Raw genomic sequence first — 23,813 nt, 5'->3', positions numbered from 1 at the left:
CAGTTGTTCATAGCTTTTGACTCGATATTTTGAGCACTTGATATTTGATGATTTTCGTACAAATCGCAACGAAAGTAAATATTTTCTTTATAATCTTGTTGCGAATTGGAATTTGTATATCCGAAATATTCCTCAGAAAGACCGAGAACAATTTCCATGTAACCTGTTTCTCGGTAACTTTCTAAATCCCAACTCAAGAAAGCATTTTCATCGTGATTGTCATATTTAGTTAAGCTGAGATTTGGAGGATCAAGTTTCTCCTCAGACAAGCACTTCGGATTTCTAGAAACGACAATAGAAAACTACGTATTGCATAAGTACATTCGTCAGATTTTTATATTTAATTTTACCTGTTCTGTAAACCGTTGATATCTTGCAGCTCAACTTTTTGAGCACATGAGTGATGATTTTCATATTCATGGCTACGTAAGTAAACATGTTTCTGATCAGCATGTTGTAAATCAGAATCGCTATAAACAAAATAATCCTTAGCCAGATCGATAACAAATTTCGTATACCTTATATCTTGATAACTTTCAAAATCCCAACTCAAGGAATCTTCGATATTATCATTATCTGTTGGGAGTTTTATGCTGAAGTCAGGAGGATCAAATTGCTCCTCAGAAAACTTTAACTTTGTATCTCCATTTATATCTGCATCAACATATACATTTTTTATGCACTCCTTCTCCGTTATGAAAGCTGAGAAAAGACAATTCGTAAATTATTTTGGTCTACGCCTCAGGGAATAATGAAGCGAATATTTTTCACAGATTTATTCTCATTATTATTTATTTGGCTAACGTAATATAATATATTTTATTCCAAATCAGTTTAAAATATGAAAATTAATCTTAAAATTAATTAATTATTTTACTTTTTTGTTGTTAATTAAGTTTAACGACTTTATAATTATTTAACGACAAATTTTTACATTGGTAATTCTATTTTTATAGAAATATTTGTACAGTATATTCTGTAGTCTGTCAAAATATTACTTACATTTGCTTTTAACACAATTTTCTTCGAAAAATTAACGACGAACTTTGGAAAACGTATTTCGCTTTCGGAAGAAACTTCTCGACAAAGAAACTGTAACAATGGAAAACCTATTGTTTCCAAAATTCTTCTGTTTCCGCGTGACGTTTAAGCTGTTGTAGTGAAAATACATAAAGTTTTTAAAATATCCGATGCATATTTATTTATTTATTTTTGTTTCAACCGTCTTTTTGCAAATGAGTTCTGTACATTAATTGCTGGGCATTATAGAAAACTGATATTTATACACTGTGCATAAATATATTATCAATCCATAGGCATACGTTTTATATTCACAAATAAGCTGGTCTTTTTTCTTTTTTATTTTGCATCAGTTTAAAAAATGTTGAGTTTAAAATTCAAGTATAATTTAAAACAAAAATTTTAATTTGTAAACTACTATTATAGCAGCATTTAGTTGTAACTGTAATTACAGTTACTNACCAGAATTCTTGTGACTTTTTGGAATAAAAAGATATATATATATATATGAACGAATAAACAGCTACAATAACAAATATTTATAAAAATTTTTTGTCAAACCAAGAAAATTTTGAGAAAATTCTTACTGAAATGGGAGTGGCAACGGACAGAGGAAACTAAACAATAAAACAAAATTCAATTTATTACGGAAAAAGTCGATGTTATATATTTTATATATGTAAACGTATTTATGTCTGTTTAATGTTCTTCATTATGCTTATTCAAATTTCATTTATCTACTCCATCATTTATTGTAATGCTATCTTAAGTTTACAATAGTCTGCTGTACGAGTATATGAATAATTTATCTTTACGTTTACAGGTATCTTTTTCGTAACAATAAAAATTTGCCTAGCGTGAGTAAGGACTTTACAGGTATCGAAAAGAAAAGTTTTTGTACAGTTTTAATCGTTTGAATTCGTGGGATAAAGCAACAAGCCTTGTGGGCAAGCAAAGTTTCCATATATGATAGCGTTTATTCGATAGAAAAAGTATTTTTAGACAGAAATTTTATAAGAAATTTGTTTATTTATGTGTCAGACATGTCAATATATCCCATAAATCTTCACGAGACAGCCCATTGGTCAAGAACTAACCCAAGATTAACTACGAGTGTTCAGTAGTTCTATCCACTCGGCCGCAGGTAAAACAATTATATTCAATGTAAGGAATATTTCACAGCGAAAAATATATTCAAGTACAATTTAAATTACAAAAATATTTTCCCTTTTACCATAAAAAGAGTCATTTCCTATGTTCATTTGGATTTATCTAGGTCAAAACTAAAAGCGTTTAATATGACAAATGGAACCTAATATATTTTGGATATGAAATAAACTCAAATTTTGTTTTTTCATGGCAACAAGATTTTAAAATGTTAATCAATAATGAACTTGTCAATTCCAGTTTATAATGTATTGTCTTTAGGAATCATTCCGTTTAGATACAGATTTTTATTATAATAAAAGGAAACATCATTTTTAAGGAAACGTCATGATGTTTAATTTTATTCATAAAATTCAAAAGATATGAACAAACTTAAGCTATAGTAAATATTCATATTTACAGTAAATATTATACTTATAAATATATTTATGATAATTATAGTAAATATCCTTTCTCGGTCCGCGAGATTTTCTTACCGCACTTTAATCACGTAGCTTTTCACAGAATTCATTTTTTTTCTCAAAGTAGTAAAATTATTATTTTGCTTCAAAAATTATTATTACATTTTCCCCTTTTATTTTCTCTACTTATAAACAGTGTAAAATATTTTTAGATTGACAAAAAGCTTTATTTGTATCGAATTTAATGTAATTTGATACAAAAAACACAAAAAATAAACATATCAAATTTCAACTCGATGTTATTTATCTCCTGTTTCACCAATTGCCATCTGGTTTGTTTGTAAATGGGAAAGAAATGTGACACTTTCAAGCGAAGTAAGTAGAAATTTCGCACCACTGCGAGAAAATTTGTCAACAGACCACGCGTTACCCCCTACCGCAAAAGTCAATAAACGTTAATTGTTTTATGACTCCACTTCAAACACTTCTTTCTCAATTGTATATCGACTAATTGACAAAGATTTTGCTTCATTTTATTCAAGAATGTATTTTTTTAAGATTTAACAGATAGTTATTTTAGATCTTTACATATTAATTAATTTTATTTTTAATTTTTAATGTGATATAGTCGTGTGTTAAGCTTAAATCGATCACCTAATATAAAAATTGACATCGCTTAAAATATTACAAAAACCATCAAAATTTTTTTCTAGTAGTTTAGATATAAATGTTTTCCGTGCATGACATAAAGCAATAAAAAAAAAAGTGGACCATAAAAAATTCGGCAATTTACAACATGATGTCGAATGCGTATATTCTTTTATTCATAAGTAAAAATATTGTCGAAATTTCTTCAAAAAAATTTATTTGCGACAATACATTAATGAAGTAGTTACGCAAGAAAGAAAAATTGTACAATTAGCTCAATTTATATCAGCATAATTAATTTTGAAAATTCTTGTCACTGTTATTTCTCGCAGAGTATAATGAGACTTCGCTGAGTGTAATAATAAATTGCGATATTTCGCTTTAAAATCGGGCTAAAATCGATCTTTACCTTCAAATAAAATCAAAAATTTTTAGAAGAAAAAAAAATGATAGAGAAAGAGATAATTGCGATAGTAGAGATCGACGATAGCGATTATCGCGAGCGTGCTTTTTATGCCGAATTTTTTCTACCCGAAAGATCGTCCTCGTTGTTTATCTCTTTCACAAGTGATTATATTTTTTTCAAATTACGATGATTATTACGTTTGATAACAGAAGCATAGATATTATGATATTCAGTGCATACATGCTCTAAGTAAAAAGAACAATACTACAAAACAATGCTTCGTTATCGTTTCTGTTACTTTTCTTCAGCTGGAATTATAAAGCTATGCTGAATGTGATTGATAGCATTATAAATTTAATAAATAATAAAGAAAAACATCCCAAATAGTAAATTTTAATTCTTACCAAATAACCTTTTTCTTCATAACAGTAGCTTTCATTATAATAAACAGAGATCTTCCTTCTTTTATAGTACCGAATTTCAGAGCAACGTAGACTGGATATTATGAGTAAGACAGTTATAGGTTGTATATCGTAGCTACTGAACATATATCTGTTGCTTCCACACATGACATTCTCTTTTATCACAATCATTAATAGAAACAATACAGTCTGTAAAGAAATTATAAACTCAAGTGAAATTTCTCTGTGTTTTAATTTCTTTTCATCCACAGTTCGTTGTTGCTATATCTAATGATTTTAATTAGTGTTACGAATTTATAATGAAATAAACAAGTCTTTGTATTGTATCATTTTAATAAACAATCAAAAATTTTAATTGTTACAATTTTTTGTTGTAAACAATTTATAAACTCAAGGGTGAAAACTGATTATTACAGTTGAATGGAACAATCCATTCAACTGTAATAGTAATGTAAATTAGTATGTGTAACATTTTGGGTGAGTCTGAGAATTCAAACTAAAAAAGTGACAAAAATGCCAAGGGGAATAACCCTAACTGAAAGTGAAATATGAAAAATCTATTTCTTTAAGGGAAAAGGATGGCCAACTCGAAAAATTGCTTCAAAACTTGGTAGATCTCAAACTGCAGTACAAAATGTACTAAAAAAGGGTGACAATTATAACAAAATTAAACGTACAGGACGAAAACCAAGTCTGCAGCCTCATGACCATTGCCGCATTGCTAGTCTTGCAACAAATGAATCATTGTCTACTCGTGAGATAGCTGCAGTTTTACCAACTCCAGTGTCCCACAAAACTGTGTAGAAAAGCTTGAGAAAGAATAAAACAATAAACTTTAGGAAATTGAAGTCCAAACCAAAGCTACAGAGTTACATCGGTCAACAAGGCTGCAATGGGCAAAAGATCATGTTAATTGGACAACTGAATGGATAAAAATAGTTTTCTCAGATGAGAAAAAGTTTAACCTGGATGGCCCGGATGGCCAAGCATATTATTGGCATGATACAAGAAAAAATCCCAGGGTCAAATTCAGTAGACAACAAGGTGGAGGTTCAGTAATGATCTGGGCAGCAATCGGATATGAAGGAAAAACAATTTGGCATTTATTAATGGGCGAATGAATTCTGAGATGTACCAAGCTATCTTATATGAACATCTAATCCCATTTGGTCCTCTCATTGGCGGTCAAGACTGGATCTATCAACAGGACAATGCATCTGTTCACAAGTCAGCCAGTACTACAAAGTGGTTTTCACGAAAAAATTGAAGTTATGGTTTGGCCAACACATAGTCCAGACCTTAATCCCATTGAAAACCTTTGGAGTCAACTTGTGGCATTAGTTTATCGCCGTGGAAAACAATACAACACATCCGATGAACTTAAAGTTGCATTGTATAATGCCTGGGACAAAATTAAACAAAGTGACATTCAAAACCTGGTTGATTCAATGCCTAAACGAGTTGTGGAGGTAATTGAAAACAAGGGAGGGTCCACAAAGTATTAAAAACGTACTAAATCACCCTTGAGTTTATAAATTGTTTACAGCAAAAAATTGTAACAATTAAAATTTTTGATTGTTTATTAAAATGATACAATACAAAGACTTGTTTATTTCATTATAAATTCGTAACACTAAATAAAATCATTAGATATAGCAACAATGAACTATGGATGAAAAGAAATTAAAACACAGAGAAATTTCACTTTAGTTTATAATTTCTTTACAGACTGTAGTGAAATGAGCCAGACACAGATTCATATATGTAAATGGAATATTATAGTATTATTGAAGTATTGTTCTTATGCTGCACAGTGGCACAACCTTATCAGATTTAGAGCAAACACATTAATTACAGATTACAGTGGTTTCAAGTTGAAAGACCGACAATGACTGTAACTAATTAGTTCTTCCTGCATTTTTTAGTACTGATTGTAAACAAGGTAATATTTTTCAAACTCAAAATACCATTATATTTAATTAATAAGCCTTTCGCCTAGCAAAAGCTGAAAAATCCCAAATAATATTCGCGTGTTATTACATGCCTAATAGGCTGGCCAGTTGGGTTTTTCAAAACTTCACGTGTGCCACATCTAAATGTCGGTTTTTTGTAAAATTTCTTTAAATGATTTCATTACGTGCTAATGTTATCCAGATATTATGGTAATTCCGATTAGTGAAGAATTTTCTGTGTGAAGTGTTACACGAATATCTATAAACTAAAACTAAAAGTAATGTAAATTAAAGGATTATCTTTATGAAGCTGTGGTACTCGGAGAATTTGTAGCCACAACAAATAAGCCAACATTCGTGAATATGCTAATTGAGTTATCAAAATAGTTTTCTACTAAATAAATGGCGCTGCAAACAAAACTGTGAAATGATGTAGACTTAAAAAGATATTTCCTATTGCAGTAATTTCGGTAAGAATGCACATTGCAGCAGTTTCAGACTAGTCTAGGCTAAAAGTCACTTTCTCATGTAAAAATGCAATAACTTATTTACTTTTAATTATTTTATACGTTTCTTTTCAACGTTTTAATGTACACCTCTTGGAGATTTTTTGGCATAAACATGAAAGGTAGCATTTTTTAAATGACCCCCTGTTACCCTTTATACAATAGCGAATTCTTTCTATGGTATAGTGGCTTTTGTCCCACTCTGTACTACAACATAATATGCCTCTACTTTAAAATTTACTTTTATCTATATATATAAAAATGAATGTATGCGTGTGTGTGTCTGTCCTTCATGCATTACCACACTGTTTATCCGATTGCCGTGAAACTTTGGGAAGTTGTTTAATATACTCCGGCGAAGGTTTGTGGCTTAGTACGATTGCCATGAAACTTTTGGAAAGTTTTTTAATACACTCCCGCGAAGTTTTCTGGCATTTACCCTACAATAGATGGCGCGCGTTTACACGAGCATTCGCGCACAGCGTGTTCGATCGATTTCAAATTGTGAAGACCATTTCCTCTTCTTCAGAAAATATCTGTATATATGTTTGTGAACTGTTATTTACGATATTTGTAATAATTTTTGTTTAATTACTTTATTTCAATTTTTTTTGCTAATTACGTATTTCCTCGAACTTTGTTAAAATCTTAACTGTATCCCGAACAACAATCGAAGTTGTAAAATGAAATTCGCCTATTTTACCGATGTAAAAATCTCCTTTTCCAAATTTTAATATCGACTCAAAATAATTTAAAAGGACAAATTACGATAAAACAGTTTATTATCCAACATTCAGAAATTTCACAACGTGCCAAGGAAGAGAGGAAGGAGCAATTAAATAATTCAAATTGTAAAGGATTTAAAAAAATATATATATATATAAATGGGGAATATCGCACTTCTGACAATCGCTGCGAGTGTATGGGCTAAATTTGAAGAATCCGTGCTTCTTGCATGGACAACTGTATGAGGCCCGCTCATGCGTCAGAAAACCTGATTTATTCGTGTACGCACCAGGCAGAAAAACAAAAAATATCGTGTATCTACTAGTACTCCAATAAATAAATGGAATTGAAACGACACTTTAAAATGTTTTTTCCATGAAAATGAATAATAAAAATAAGTTTCAATAAAAATGATAAAATGTAAATTAAATTTTATCATAACGAGTTTGCTTGAATTTCCTTTCTTCTGAGATCGCAGCAATGCGCGACAGGTATGCTAGTACAAAAATAATACTAAACTATTGAATATGAAAATTATTATATGTTTATACTTGAAAAATAGTCCTGATGTAACAACTTGTCAACATGGTAAATTGTACGTTGAAACATGTAAATTACTATCAGTATGTGTAGTTATTAACTGTTATTTAAGGAAAAATGCAATATAAATGAATAACTCTAAAACGCAGTGTTTCCTTTCTAGGTGTTGACAGACGTAAAGCGTACAATGACCTACAAATGCGAGATTTGTGATAAATCGTTCACTAGTAAACAGGGTTTAACATATCATATAAGAATCCATACAGGAGAGAAACCCTACGTATGTAAAACATGTAATAAACGTTTTGCTTATTCGAGCAATTTCAATTCTCATCTTAGAACCCACACAGGAGAAAAACCATACAAATGTGATAGATGTTTTGCTCAACAGAGCACTTTGAATAATCATCTCATAACCCACATCAAAGAAACAGCATAAATTCATGACGTAATAAATTTTGTGCTCATTCCAGCAGTTCAAATCTTCATCTCAGAATCCACATAGAAAAAAAAACCTACAAGTACAGAATATCTAATTAACGTTTCGCTAACGAATAGTGTTTAACTCATCATCATAAATTCTACAGTGGAGAATCAACATACAATTGTAAAATATGTAAAAAATGTTTTTTTGAAAAATGGATATTAGATTGTTATTGCAAAAGACATCTGAAAGAAAGAGTAAACAACGGTAGAATATCCCATCAAAATTTCTATATCTGAACGAAAGTGAGTAACAATACAACGACTTATTCAAATCTATTTCCCAGCGATTATGTTTGCAGCAATCGCTGTTAAGAAGAACGAAATCATTTAATTCAGCATCTTCCCACTCATTCTGAATACAGACCATTGATTTGTCTTGTGTGTAATAGTCAATTTCAAACTGAAGCTTACCTGGATGCTCATTGTATAATGCACGATCTATACCCATTTCATTGCATTGTTTTCAAGTGTTCTGCAGCCATAAGGCTTTAGAAGACCACAAAATCATAAACGAACCATTAGTCAATTCCTCTTATCATTGCAATAAATGCAGTGTAACATTCGCTTGGGAAAAAGATTATGAAGTTCATCTTAAATATAATATAAATTTTGTGTAAAAAATTTCGATTGAAAATGTTCCAACAAAAATTTTACTGACAATTTTAAATATTTTAAAGTGATTTTAAAATAAAATTTATTGTAAAGATAACTAATTTCTTACATTCGTTTTTATTTGATACCTTTAAATTAAATTTAGTGATAAGATAATGTAGTTTATCATTAATTAGATAACATTTTCAGTTCGATATGTTAATAGTAACTCTACTGTACAGAATATTTATTAATTAATTGCAACGACAGTTAATTATTCGTTCGCTTGTTAATTTGAATTTTCCAACGTTTTTCTCGTCTTTTGCTTTCGTATCGCCTGGAATTTCATAAAAGAATATCGTAAACTGGGTAAAAGTTTGGAAGACAATGCAGCGATAACTGCAATGACAATTTTATTCATTATGCAGATATAAATGACCTGTTTGAAATCTTATATTTTTTATTTGGATATTGTCGATTCAGTGGCGTAGCGTAGTGGGGGCGGCAGGGGCGGCCAGCCCCAAGCGTCACTTTTTAGGGGGGCAGCAAAATTTCGCAATAAAAAATATATAATATTATTATTTATTATTATATATTATCTTGTAAGAATTTGAACCTACGATTCGGACCGATTGAAATGAGCACGGAATAGTGTTACCATCTAGACAGTCTAAAAATCGACTCAACTGTCGACCTTTTCGTTTTTCTTTTTTTACTTTTTTTCTTGATTGTACGGTTCATTTGTGTTTATATACACTTTCAATAACCAATAGAGCTAGGTCATCCAGTTACTCCTACCCAAGTCTCCCTAGTCGCTAACTGTAACTGATTTAGAACCGGCATGCACTGCACATTATTCTTCGCATTACAAAATGACATACGCATGCGTCAGGAACTTCTGTTCGAACAAACCTCACCTGCCGCCCGGGTCAGCAATTTTATAAAGGTGGCAACACTAGCACGGAATTTTTCTTTACTTCTTCTGTGACAAAACTGAATTTTAGTCTTTAAATTGAGATACCTAAATAAGGGGAAGCGAAATTTTTCTCTGCCCCGGGCGGCTGACACCCACGCTACGCCACTGTGTCGATCCACGTTTCAGAATTTTACTGAGTCCACAGCAAATAATAAAAGCAAAAGGACACTTAGATATAGCAAGACAACGTGAAAAACAAAAGATTTTCTAATATTTCGATACAGAGCAAATGAGTAAAGAATTTAAATTTTCAATACAACCATCTCAGAGAACATTTCAATTATTGCGACAATGATATTATAGAGTAACCCCCTTATCAAACGGGTTTATATAATACGTATTCGTATATCACGGCGAAAACATTGCGATTGTATTCTTATAAACACGCTAAAAGATACTTGTATAATACGGTAAAACGTCATCGCCGACTCGTGTTGCGACAGGATTGGTCGAATCTTGACCAATAACGGATATTTCCCAAACCGTTGAGTTTAAACGAGCACTGGACCTACTAAAAACCTTTTATTATTTAACGGCCATAAAAATTATATTTAAATTAATGATGTCTCCTAAGTTCAGCAAAGTTTTCGCAGAAAAATAATTTATCAAGAATCACACGAGCGCCGTTCGATGATACGCTCCATGACGAAAACAAGCTTAAGCAATGGCGTCGTCGAACGGTGCACACTTGGTATGTCATTTTACAATTTTTTGTTTATAGCATAGTTTATATGGATTATTCTCACAAAATTATACATATTGTAAAAATGTTGAGTCGAATTAATCTACAATCGATTAATTTTATAGAAGAAAACCTTTCAAACAGCCGTAGTCCGTAAACTACACACGTGCCGGGCTGTGATTGGCTCATGTGTTTAAGTGATCGTAAAACACGAATTCATATTAAACAAAACGTATCTACCGTACACAGCAGGGCTGTCTACTGTATTTTATTATTATATCAGCAATCGAATAGTGCTGTTTTATCGCAACCTAATCAAAATGACTTCAGTATGTTATAACTTTTTTAAATTTTTTTTACCTACTTTTACTGAAATATATTTCGGACTCATATTGAGGGGATCAAATTAATGTTTAAGGCCCCTGTAAAAGCAAGATAAAAGATCTTTAATTTTTGCTTCATTTGTACTTAAATTATGTTCTTATCTTATGATATACATCTTATTGATTTTTATAGTGTACTTGAAGTAATGCTAAATGTGTATTTAAAAATTTGATTTTTACACCAAACGTAAATTTAATTTTTTATGTTTATATTTTAATAATAATGTTAAAACTCAGAACTTATTTGTACCTTTGTTTTATACAGCTAAATATGTAAGAACTGTATAACAGCTGAGGAGCGACAATATCAGTCCGAAATACATTTGTGATCGAAGGATCAGCAACACGGCAATATGACACCGTATGGTTTAAGAAACATACAGATCGCAATAGCGATAACGTTCACGCGCGAGCGGTCGCGTATTTAGGCGTTTGGATTCGTGATGGAAGCGATACGAGAAACGGCGTTCTGAAGGAAGTGCAACAAACACAAGATTGACAAAGGAAGTGCAACAAACACAATTGAAAGATTGAACACTGTGGCTATCCCTATTTATATATTTATAAGATTAGTATATTGTATGAAAGGCTTAGTATTTTACATTATCTATCCTCGCGAGTCTTAGTCTTGAGAGACAGTTTACATAAATTCGCAAGCAGATAATTACCTTTTAGAGAATATGAGGATGAGCTTTGTTGTTGAGCGGTTTAAGGACCAAATTAATTACACGACGTATTGATGATTCAGAAGGTTCGATGGAAGGATCTGAAAGGTCTTGGTATATTTGGTAAGGTCTAGATCAGTGTTTTTCAACCTCTAACGAATCGTCGCCCCCTTCAACATAGTATCGCCCCCTTCACTTCAAAATTTCGATGCCGAGGGCCAAGGCTAACGACAAATTCGCACTGCATTGAATAGACTTGTGACTAGTATAATGTTATTTGTTTAATTATTGTTCGATATAACAAATAAAATATCTAATTATTATTAATATAATGTTTTAATATATCGCCCAGAAAATTGTTATTCGCCCCCCCAAAATATAAATTGTTAAAATTTGTTTCCTCAACATGGAAAAACGCCCACATAGGGTGATATCGCCCCCGTTGAGAAACACGGGTCTAGATTTTCGGGATATTTCGGTGAAAGGAGGGTGGTCAGATGCAGAGGAGTTACTTGGATAGAAAATCTTTGGGGTCGGTAAGGTATTCGAGTTCTAGTGAGGGCGACCTATCAATGACAACGTTCGTCATCGATCCCTCCGTTTTATTGGGAGTCCTTATCGACGTTGTCCCAAAAAATTAATTGTGAGTGAAGTTGTACATTCATATTTCGATGTTGTTTCTTGATGATCTAATCTAATTTCTTTGGCATTTGTGGTAAACTTTTTTTTAAATTTTTCTTGAAGGTAAATAATTCGTTTTTTTTATACACAAGTAAATTTAGGTTCCTGTCAAAAATAACGTTTTCAAATTTAATTAAGTTTTTCGGTTTAGAATAAATAACTATTTTCGTCGATCATATAGCTTTTCGAAAGCAAAAATGTTTTAAGTTAGGCAATAAGTAGGGTTTCTTATTTCTTGGGAAATTTGCCTCCAGCGGGATTAAGGGAAAAATAATTTCTTTTCTCGGGATCCCGGGAAATTCCGGGATGAGATAGTAAAATAGAATTTTCTATGAATAAAAAAGATCATACAGAAATATCATAAATTTGAATAATTTAATTTATTTTTTAGTAAGTAACTAAAAGTTTAGGGCCAATCTCACCCATACGGACACATTAGGTTCAATTAATTTATGTTCTCCTACATTATAAGATGAAAATAAAATAAAGCGTTTCATTGGGAGTTTTAATTATTACGAAAAAAATTCTATTTTATTTCTAAAGATGAAATAAAAAAATAAACTAAAGTGCGATGAGTGATATTTACTTTTAGCAAGTCTCCGCTGTTCAATGATGCGCAAACACAATACATAGATATTACATGAACTAACAAGTAGAGACTTGTAAAGCATAGGTAATAATATGCAGCAAGAAACCTCAAAATTTCTCTCTTAGGTGAGTCTTCAAGATGCAACTTTTCGTATAATAAATAATAGAAAGTAAACCTGACATGGTAAATTATTATTGAAATGCGAGATTTCCCGGGAAAATAAAATTTCCCGGGATTTTTCTCGTAGGGAATAAACGGCGAGAATCCCGGGAAAAAAACCCTAGCAATAAGGATTCACATCCTACCGGAAATCGAATACTGTATATAGACATCGGAAATATCTAGTAATTTCTGCATTCCACCAAGAAGTTTAATTTGTCTCTGTCTTTTGTTACAGCTAGCACCAGTTTTCTATATAAGTTATCCATGTAGCTTAATTATAGGTCAATTATTTTGAAGAGATTTAAATCGATTTAAATTAGTTTAAAAGAATTATTTTTGAAATTTTTCTTTATACGTTTTTTTAAATAATTTTTAAAAACGTTTCATTTCTGCATTTCAATTCAAAGAATTTTGAGGAAGATCTCTTTTGAAGATCGAAAACGTTCGAATTTGCAATAGACTTTCCTGGAATTTTTTTTGAGTTCGTTCAATTCGTTGCTATTTTCTAATGAATGTACTTTGTTATTATGCAAGAGTTAAAAGAATTGCTTCTAAAATGATTGTTTATACGTTTTTTTAAATAATTTTTAAAAACGTTTCATTTCTGCATTTCAATTCAAAGAATTTTGAGGAAGATCTCTTTTGAAGATCGAAAACGTTCGAATTTGCAATAGACTTTCCTGGAATTTTTTTTGAGTTCGTTCAATTCGTTGCTATTTTCTAATGAATGTACTTTGTTATTATGCAAGAGTTAAAAGAATTGCTTCTAAAATGATTGTTTATCTAACTCCTTGTTTATTCTCTTATCACAAATTTCCCTACAAGACCATGAACTCTCAAAGAAAATATTTCTGTTACTCAGTATATCACAGGAAGAGTCTGAAATACTTGGTCATACAACATGATCGATCTGTCACATGATTTAATTAGTCACTCATATTTTCCTCACATGTCACATATGGTTTCAAACATGGTATTACCTCCGTAACTTCTGAAATAAAGTGAAAACATCTATAGTAGTAAAATATCACAGAGGAAAAGAATGGAAACTAGAGGAAAAGTAAATCTTCAAGGTTGCTCACGTGGATAGACAACTTAAATTGCATTCTTGTCGGTACTTTTGGCAACATAACACCATCTTTAGGGAAGCTGACAAATCTCATTTTTTTGAATTGTTAGATGAGATAGCGCAGTAAACAAAATGGACAAAATATAACATTTAGAATATTTATATTGTATAATAGTACTTTATCAATTAACAGGTCTTATTATAATGGATTTATGGATGCAGAATTTTAGTCTTACAAATCAGAAATAATATTTTATGTTTACTTTAACTGTATGACAAATACCAAAAATAATTAATTACTTATCTGTTATCTTTGATAATATATAATATAACATATATGCAATGTATATTAATAAAATAAGACAAAGAACAAGTAATATAGAAACACAAAAACAAGAAGAAAAAAAATAATAATTAAAATGTTTATTTCAATTGATTATCCAAAACAGTTATTAAATGAATAGATTTAAAAATTAAAAAATAGCAAGCAATTAAAATCAATGGATAAAAAGCAAACATTTGTTCAACTAAAATATGTGCATACCAAAGTTACCAAAGTTATTTGAAAAAATTTAAAAAGTAGTAAGAAGTAGAATTAATTTAATACACGAAAAATAAATTCAACTTAAATGTTAAATGTATCTTAAATGTGAGCTATTGGAGTTTAGTTGAAATATTCAGTGAAGATTCACTCGAAACAGTAAACATTTATACCGAATTTATATTATCTACTATTCATTGTTTAATGTTTTTATTAACGTTTTTTTTAAGGTTTTCAATCTTAACCCTATATTTATGTTCTTCGTTAAATAAACAATCTGATATTTTACAAGAAACCAGCACTGTAAAATTTTCGCATTGATTTAAGAGTGTGCATGTTCATATATATATGCACCAATTTGTCTCGCATATAACATTTAAAGAAAAATACTAGAAAATTCTGTAATTTTGTATTTTCGTTAATTCGTCTCAACTCTCAGCCATTAGTGTCAGATAAACAAACTTCTATTGTATTTTAATATAGTTTGCTTTTCACTTATATTGTGATGATCTGAGATCCGCTATACCTTTTTCGCATTAGCGAGGTCGCTTTTTTTATAAACCTCCTAATTTGGTATAGGAGAAAGGAGGGACCTTTTACGGTCAATGGCCAAGACGATTTTTTTCGAAATAATTATTAACATATGTATATCAATATTAGAAAAACCCATTATTTGTTTAACGGTAACTCGATAGATGATAGAGTCAACGAAAAACAGCAATAATCGACATTCTCATTTTCTCTCTGGCTGCACGTGACACGTGTAATAATACAATAAGAGTATACACAAAAAAGACAAACTATAACAAGAGGGTAATAAATTCCCTCGTTTGTCGTCTAGCGTGACGTTTGAAATAAACAACATCGAGATTGTTGACTAATTTGAAGAAATTATTGTCAACTAGATGCTAATTGATGGGTGAGAGCTGTCCAGTTTATAGAAATTTATATCATAAAATCACATCTTTAAAGCACCAAGGTCTATGAGTCAAACAATCTTCCAATTGCAAGTAGACCATATTATCTAGATTCAGTCAGGAACACGACGAACAGGTGTGCGTACAAATCATTAACAGTATGACAGTTCTCACCCCTGCGAATTGAGTATATTGAGGGCTCACAACCTCGTTATCAAGAAGAGTGGCGTCAAAGACATCAGACAACGACTGATCACATTCATCCTCTGTTCTTTCAAAATTAATCGACTGACGACAAAAAACGATTAGCGAGGTAATTCCTAACTTATAAAAAAAAATCTCTCTCTCTCTCTTTTTTCTCTCAGATGGTCTAGGACTAATTAAGATTAGATATAGAAAAGTAATTCGAACCCTTCTATTGTCGCGAGCGTTTAGGACTAACTTCGAAAACAGCCTCACCAAATTTTCCGTTAATAATATTGTTATTGTCATTATTAATTATTATATATGTCCGTTTAATTAATATCTTTATTAAATCTGTTTAATATTCTAGATACGTGTGTTTACTCGTACATACGCGCGATTTCCCACTCGATCTTCTTTTTGTTTTGCCCTCCTAAATCGTCATCCACTGACCACATAAGCAAGACTCGCCTTCCCATCGAAGGTAGCCAGTTAAAGCTTCGACGCTTAAATTACAGTTCTCACAATATTGAGTTAAACAAATTGTATGAACATTGTAATAATGTCATTCCCTTTTTTATGTTATTGAAGAATATCTTCGATATAAATTTAATACAATACCGTACAAAAATTATTGCAGATATTTATATAGTCTTATCTTAAATTTTTTTTTCATTCCATAATTCATATAAAATATGTTGGATTGCATTGTAATTATATACATACAACAAATATTATACAAAATAAAATTTCACTAAAAGTTCCGAAAACTAATTTACCTAGTGTGGATGGAGAAAATGTTTACTAAAGATTTTCTTCATCAAATAACAAAAACTAGATTACCTATAATTAAATATAATTACACAAAGTAATCTTTATAATATAGAAATATATATAAAAATAATATTTGCAATCACATTTAAGGTTATTCAAAATTAAAAAAACAGCTGTTCTTTATGCAAACTACGTTAAATAACTAACGTGTGTGTGTGCTTATACGTGCTGAAATACAAAGGAAATTGTTCGTATCGATAGAAATTCAAACTATAAATAAGAATTTTATTTTGTAAGTATCTCACATGTTTTAAAATTAGAATATCTCTTATAATTAAAACTTTGTATTGTTTTAAGTGAAATCACAATTATTAAATGAAAAGTATTTCACTCGGCGGATTAGAGAGACGAGTTTATAACCTCGGACAAAGCTTAAATTTTTTATTACTTATTTAGATATTAAATTTTCGTTCGCTATCAATTTTCTAAACGTGGATTTATTATTTACAATGCTAATTCCTATATTAGGATAGATATAGTTGGATGCTAAGTTTGATCAGAATTCTTATTTTGAATTCATTATCGGCCACTTTTGGCATTATTGATACAATAATGTAGACAATTGCATTTTAAAAAGTTTTATATTTTTAGATAATTAAAAAATAATGTAAATGATTTCATTACATGCTAATATAATCCAGATATTACGGTAATTCCGATTAGTAAATAATTTTCTGTATGAAGTGTTACACGAATATCTATCTATAAAGTAAAATTAAAAATGAATGTAAATTACACGGTGATTATTATAAAACTGTGGTACTGACTTTTTGGCCTATACATTAAAGATAATATCTTTTAAATGACCTTAGTTTCCCTCTTTACAGTAGCAAACTCTTTCTATGGTATAGTGACTTTTGTCCCAACTTGTACTACAACATAATATGCATCTACTTTGAGAATCACTTTTATACACAAATAAAACTAAACTATTCGATATGAGATTTATTATATGTTTATACTTGAAAAATATATCTTGATGAAAGGAATAGTCAACATGATTAATTGTATGCTAAAATATGTAACTTACTATTAGTAGGTGTAGTTATTAAGTGTAATTTAAAGAAAAATTGCAATATAAATAGAAAGATTTAAATGCATTTTTTTCTTTCTAGGTGTTTATGGACTTAGATTGTACAATGAACTACGAATGCGAAATTTGTGATAAGTCGTTCGCTAGTAAACAGAGTTTAAGTTCTCATATGAGAATGCATACAGGAGAGAAACCCTACGTATGTAAAACATGTAATACACGTTTTGCTTATAAGAGGTATTTGAATTCTCATCTTAGAACCCACACGGGAGAAAAACCATACAAATGTAAAACATGTAATAGATGTTTTGCTTATAAGGGCAATTTGAATTGTCATCTTAGAACCCACACGGGAGAAAAACCATACCAATGTAAAATGTGTGATAAACGTTTTGCTACTTCGAACAATTTAAATTATCATCTCAGAACCCACACGGGAGAAAAACCATACCAATGTAAAATGTGTGATAGATGTTTTTCTTATTCGAGCAATTTCAATCGTCATCTCAGAACCCACACGAAAAAAAACCATACAAATGTGATACATGTGACAAATGTTTTGCTACTTCGAAAAATTTGAATTCTCATCTCAGGACCCAAACGAAAAAAAAACCATACAAATGTGATACATGTGATAAATGTTTTGCTACTTCGAAAAATTTGAATTCTCATCTCAGGACCCACACGAAAAAAAAACCATACAAATGTGATACATGTGACAAATGTTTTGCTACTTCGAAAAATTTGAATTCTCATCTCAGGACCCACACGAAAAAAAAACCATACAAATGTGATACATGTGATAAATGTTTTGCTACTTCGAAAAATTTGAATTCTCATCTCAGGACCCACACGAAAAAAAAACCATACAAATGTGAAATATGTGATAGAAGTTTTGCTCATTCGAGCAATTTGAATCGTCATCTCAGAACCCACACGGGAGAAAAACCATACAAATGTAAAATATGTGATAGATGTTTTGCTCATTCGAGCAGTTTCAATCGTCATCTCAGAACCCACACGGGAGAAAAACCATACAAATGTAAAATATGTGATAGATGTTTTGCTCATTCGAGCAGTTTCAATCGTCATCGCAGAACCCACGCAGGAGAAAAACCCTAAGAGTGTAGAATATATAATAAACATTTCAAGAACGCATCGTGTTTAACTCATTATCATAGATTCTACTGTGGAAAAACACGCTACGAATGTAAAATATATAATAAATCTTTTACTGATAAATGGATGTAAGATTGTCATTGCAGAAGACATTTGAGGGAGATACTAAACAACTGTGAAATATTCCATCAAAATTTCTCTCTTGGAACAAACGGAAGTAACAATACAACGACTTATTCAAATGTATTTCCCAGCAATTATGTTAGCAGCAATCGTCGTTTCGAACAACAAAATCATTTATTTCGGCTTCTTCCCAGTCATTCTGAATACAGACCATCGATTTTTTCTAGTGTGTAATAGTCAATTTTAAACTTATGCTCATCGTATAATGCACGATCTATACCCATTTAATTGCATTGTTTTCAAGTGTTCTGCAGCCATAAAACTGTAGAAGAACACAAAATAATACACAATTCATTAGTCAATCCGTCTTACCATTGCAATAAATGCACTGTAACATTTGCTTTGGAAAAAGATTATGAAGTTCATTTTGAATATAATATAAATTTTGTTTATAAATTTTGACTGTAAATATGCCTACAAGAATTTTATTGACAATTTTAAGTATTTTAAAGTGATTTTAAAATAAAGTTTATTGTGAAGATAATTCATTTTTTTATATTTATTTATATTTCATACATTTAAACTAAATTACAGTAGAGCATCGATTATCTGACCCTCGATAAACCGTCACCTCGGTTAACCGACTGTCCTAGTCGGCATATTTTAAATGTCCGCTAGCGATGTGGCGCTACAATTATTGGCTAGGTCTTGGCTACTTTAATATTATTTTTACGTGTTTTAGCTGGCAACACTGGATCGACCATGAAAGGGAGCCAGTATTTAAACGAGGCTTAATTTTCTAATTTTTAACGATACAATAGCGACGATTATTATTTTTAAAAAAATTTGATAGGCTTAACATGGAGGAACATTGAATGCGAAGTAGATTAATAGCGATATACTAATATACTAATTACATGGAATATAATAATATACTACACTAATAATGGATTTTTTTTATACTATTCGGTTATCCGACCAACCCCAGTCCCCACTTAAGTCAGATAATCGAGGCTCTACTGTAGATGATAGGATAAAGTACTATTTTCCTTAATTAGATAACAGTTGTAGTTCGATATTTTAGTAATAACTCTACTGTACAAAATATTTATTAATTAATCAAAAGATTTTGGCTGGCTAAGGTTATCGTTTCTGAGGATCCAATTATTAGCAAGGTTGAGGCCAAAGTTTTAAACGCGAAAACGTGCAAGTCAGAAGTTCAGCGCCACTGTCCTCTTAGCATAGAAATTTGACAATGTGTTTCGAATGTCGAGCATATTTCCACTGACTATGTAACTACTATTGTCAAACTCTTAAGGGATAAGTGCAATGGCAATTCGGTTCTCTATGCAGAAATGGATAGAGTAACAGATTGAAATCTTATATTTTTTTTATTTAAAATTTATGTCGGTCCACGCATTAAAATTTTACTGAGTCTACAGCAAATAGTAGAAGCAAAAGGACTCTTATATATAGCCTAGCGACGTAAAAAACAAAAGTTTTTTCAATATTTCAATACAGTGCAAATGAGTGAAGGATTTCAATTATCAATACAACCATCTCAAACAACATTTCAATTATCGCTACAAGAATATATTTTATTACTATTTAAGCAACTCAATGGTGTTGTTTTATCGCAAACTTATCAAAGCGACTTCGGTATGTTATAAATCTTTTTTTTTTTATTTTTACGTACCTTTAACTCCTTAAGCCTCAGGCAATTTTTGATATTAGTTTAATCAAACGTAAAAAATACTTAAAACTTAAAAAAAACGAAAAAAATGCGTTAATTTTGAAGAAAAAGCTTCAAATTTTATTTTCTTTTGTCTTGCCTTTCTGTAAAATATAACACCAATGAGTCATTGTTTACACAGCTGGATGACCTTGAACACAGCTGGAATCACATTTCCCGGGACGTTCTCATACACATCTCGGGAGGACAAGGGTTTAAAGTAGAGTGAGTAAAAAATTTGCAAATATTTTTAAATATTTTTAAAAAATTAAAAATTTTATTGCGATTTCCGACCCCCCTAATTAATTAAATTTATATGCAATAAATTATATTAATTAAAAAAATTTAAAAACTATTGGAGGTCGTTTTTGACATCAGAGACTAGCTTTCAATAACTTTACCGAAGTAAAATCCGTGCACTACAACTTAGGAACCATGAAATAAAATTGATAAAAACTCCCATTAAAAAACAATTAAGCATTAATCGAGCCTTATCAAAGGCTAATAAAAATCGCGATAAAATTTTGTCGCGCGGGCAAAAAATTTCGAAAAAATTTGGGGACTTAAAAAACATTCTAAAAATTAAAAAAAAAACAAAAATTTTTTGGGGGGGGCCGAAACGACCGAGTTTTATGTAAGGCTAAGTAAAATGCCCGAGATATCTCGGGCTTGAGGCTTAAGGCGTGAAATATATTTTGGATTCATATTGAGAGGACCTAAAATAATGTTTAAAGTCCTTGTAAAACCAAAATGAATGTTTTTCAATTTTTGCTTTATTTGTGCTTTAAATATGTTATTATCTTATGGGATATATCTTATTGATTTTAATAATGTATTTAAAGGAATGCTTAGAGTTGTTCCTGGGACCAAAATAAAATGATGAATTCGGACTTTAACTGTAAACTTTTTGTCTTGCAGCAGAGGAATGTCATTGTTCGAGGGTTGAATGTTTATACTAAAGAGGAAAGTTATGTTTCTATCAATATTTGATTTTTTTCTGACAATGTTATTTTTAACAAGGAGGCGACAAATTTATTTCTAATATGTCAAAAGTTTAGGTGGAAAATTAACCATTTTTTGGTTTACTCTGATCTCACAATAATAATGTCAGATTTCTGATGCCTTGCATTGATGTGGCCCAAGCAATATAAGTGGTAGGCTGATTCAGTGCAAGCGTCATTATGTTAAAGTAATAGGGCGTCTAGTTCATCGCCGTTTGATAACACGACAATGCGCAAAATGAAAATTTTGTACAAAAGATGATGGTGGAAACTGTTAAAAGTAAACCGCCGTTTGGAATTTAAAATAATGTTTATTATAAAAATATTTCCTCACAAGTTCGTGCGGTTAGAAATTTTCATGGAAGAAATGGCTCAATTAATCATGAACTCTTGTCTAAATGGAATAGAGTAACTCCTCTTTCAACGAGAACATGATCATTTGTGAAACAAGAGACCATGATTCGATGACTCTGGGGTGAGAAGATGCTAGATTCTTTTCTCTGAAGGAAAGGTCGAAGGGTGATAGGATTTCCTTCAGAAATGAGGATCTGTGAATGTTCTCTTGTGAGAGAAAACTTTGAAGTTTTTGCAGAAAAGATTATTTGATTAACCTTGCTGGCTTACTCTGAAAAAAGGGTGCATGATGATGGTTAATCTGTGAGAAAAAAATGTGACTATAGATTTATCACGATATGTTCCGTATTATTTTATTACATAGATATTTTTAATGACATTCCTTTTTTCATAATAATTAGGTATAACGCTCAGTAAGAAATGCATTGAACAGAATTAATTGTGCTGTTATTTCTTATTTGACCAGATACCTGGCAAAGTTTGGCAGGTGTTCGGTTTATGTCATCACTCTCCATCAGCAGATTCCTGCAACACTTATGCCATCTTTCTCCTCTTAGTCATATGATCGCAGAAGTATTTCAATAATTTCATAAAATAAATATCAATAAATAGGGTTTCAATAAACATACAACGTTGAAACTTGTTTTTAGTTAAATGTTAAATCTAGTGACAAATTCAATGTGTAAAATTTTCACTGGATAATGTTTGAAAACGCTTTTTTCTAACATGTTGCATTTAAAAGTTATTATAAAATGTTTTGTGTCATCTTTAGGAATACATAGCACAGCAAATGGTAATATTTGAAAATAAGTTAACATTAATTTATTTAATAATTATATTAACAATTCACATTTTATAAAGCAGTTACCTTACAGGAAAATTATGTCAGCGTGACTCCTGTCAGCATCTCACACTTACTAAACAAAATTCTACACAATAGCAAATTAATAAGAATAAATGTTTAAAAAAACACCATTTCTTACGTTTTTTGCTCAATCTTTATCTCTGGGCAATAAAACAAATTTATAATACATTTTGATTGGACGTTCATGTTTACTCGCTCATCGAAACTTGTTACGTATCGCATTGTCGCAGGGAACATAACGCAACGCGACTAACACAAATAATTAATTTTCATAATACAAACTGTGCAACTTGTATCATTTTGATATTTGAATTAACGAACAATCATATTACGTACTACTGCGACAGTTGTCAGGAATGCGCGATGAAGAGAAAGCCAATGCATGTTCATCAAGCTCCTTTGCAGACATTTCTAAAAGTATCCAGATTTTTTGAGCGTACTGCATTTGACATTCAGAATCCATTCTCTACAACTCACAATGGCAACAAGTGTTTAATAGTTTTCATAGTCTATTTTTCCAGGACAGAAGCGGTCCCTTTGCCCGATACTACGCTTTCGTCAGTGTTAAAACAGTGGCGGAAGCGTTCGTGTACCAAATTATTTTAAGACATTCGGTTCCGAAACAACTGCTTAACGATAGAGAAACAAATTTTGTTTCTAAGGTAATGAATGAAGCATGCGGTTTGCTGAGTATCGAAAGACTCCTAACGATAGCATATCACCATCCAGTGTAATGAAATGGTCGAACGGCTGAATAAAACGCTCCTAAACATTTCAACTCATTATGTTGACAGAAACCAACGTAATTGGAAAATAAACAATCTCTTCGCGTATAATACAACCATTCGAGAACGAATGAAACTCCGTTTTTTTTAATATATGGATGTTGTCCTACATATCCGTTTGACATAGTCATAGTATAATATAACATGACATAATATAATGTAAGCGAAAATTTCGCGAACAAACTCAGTGTTAAATTGAATTCAACACTCAAAGTGGCACAAGAACACGCAGAAAACGCCCTGATCGACAGAAA

At 30.9% G+C, this 23,813-nt stretch overlaps 1 protein-coding gene and 1 long non-coding RNA gene across 3 annotated transcripts; one reads left to right on the top strand and one right to left on the bottom strand.

Annotated features, from left to right (window-relative positions):
• On the bottom strand, positions 1-1,118 carry LOC111626719. Of its 2 annotated transcripts, none has more exons than XR_002756920.1 (3): positions 1,003-1,118; positions 351-702; positions 1-302 (listed from the first exon to the last, which is right to left on the bottom strand). It is a non-coding gene; the product is annotated as an uncharacterized LOC111626719 (long non-coding RNA). The 2 variants fall into 2 exon arrangements; XR_002756919.1 differs by having other exon boundaries at positions 1-282.
• Positions 1,119-17,677: 16,559 nt separating this feature from the next.
• Positions 17,678-19,291, top strand: LOC111626713 (zinc finger protein 699-like). Its single transcript, XM_023370196.1, is given in 2 exon segments — positions 17,678-18,098; positions 18,101-19,291. Coding segments are annotated over 2 exon segments (1,014 nt in total). The 5' UTR covers positions 17,678-17,686; the 3' UTR covers positions 18,703-19,291.
• The last annotated feature ends 4,522 nt before the right edge of the window (positions 19,292-23,813 follow it).

The sequence above is a fragment of the Centruroides sculpturatus genome, unplaced genomic scaffold (genome assembly GCF_000671375.1).
Source record: "Centruroides sculpturatus isolate CEXI.00-Female unplaced genomic scaffold, Cexi_2.0 scaffold438, whole genome shotgun sequence".
NCBI classification, from domain to species: Eukaryota; Metazoa; Arthropoda; class Arachnida; order Scorpiones; family Buthidae; genus Centruroides; species Centruroides sculpturatus.
Note: the sequence above shows the minus strand (reverse complement) of the source record. Positions and strands in the feature narration are given on the sequence as shown.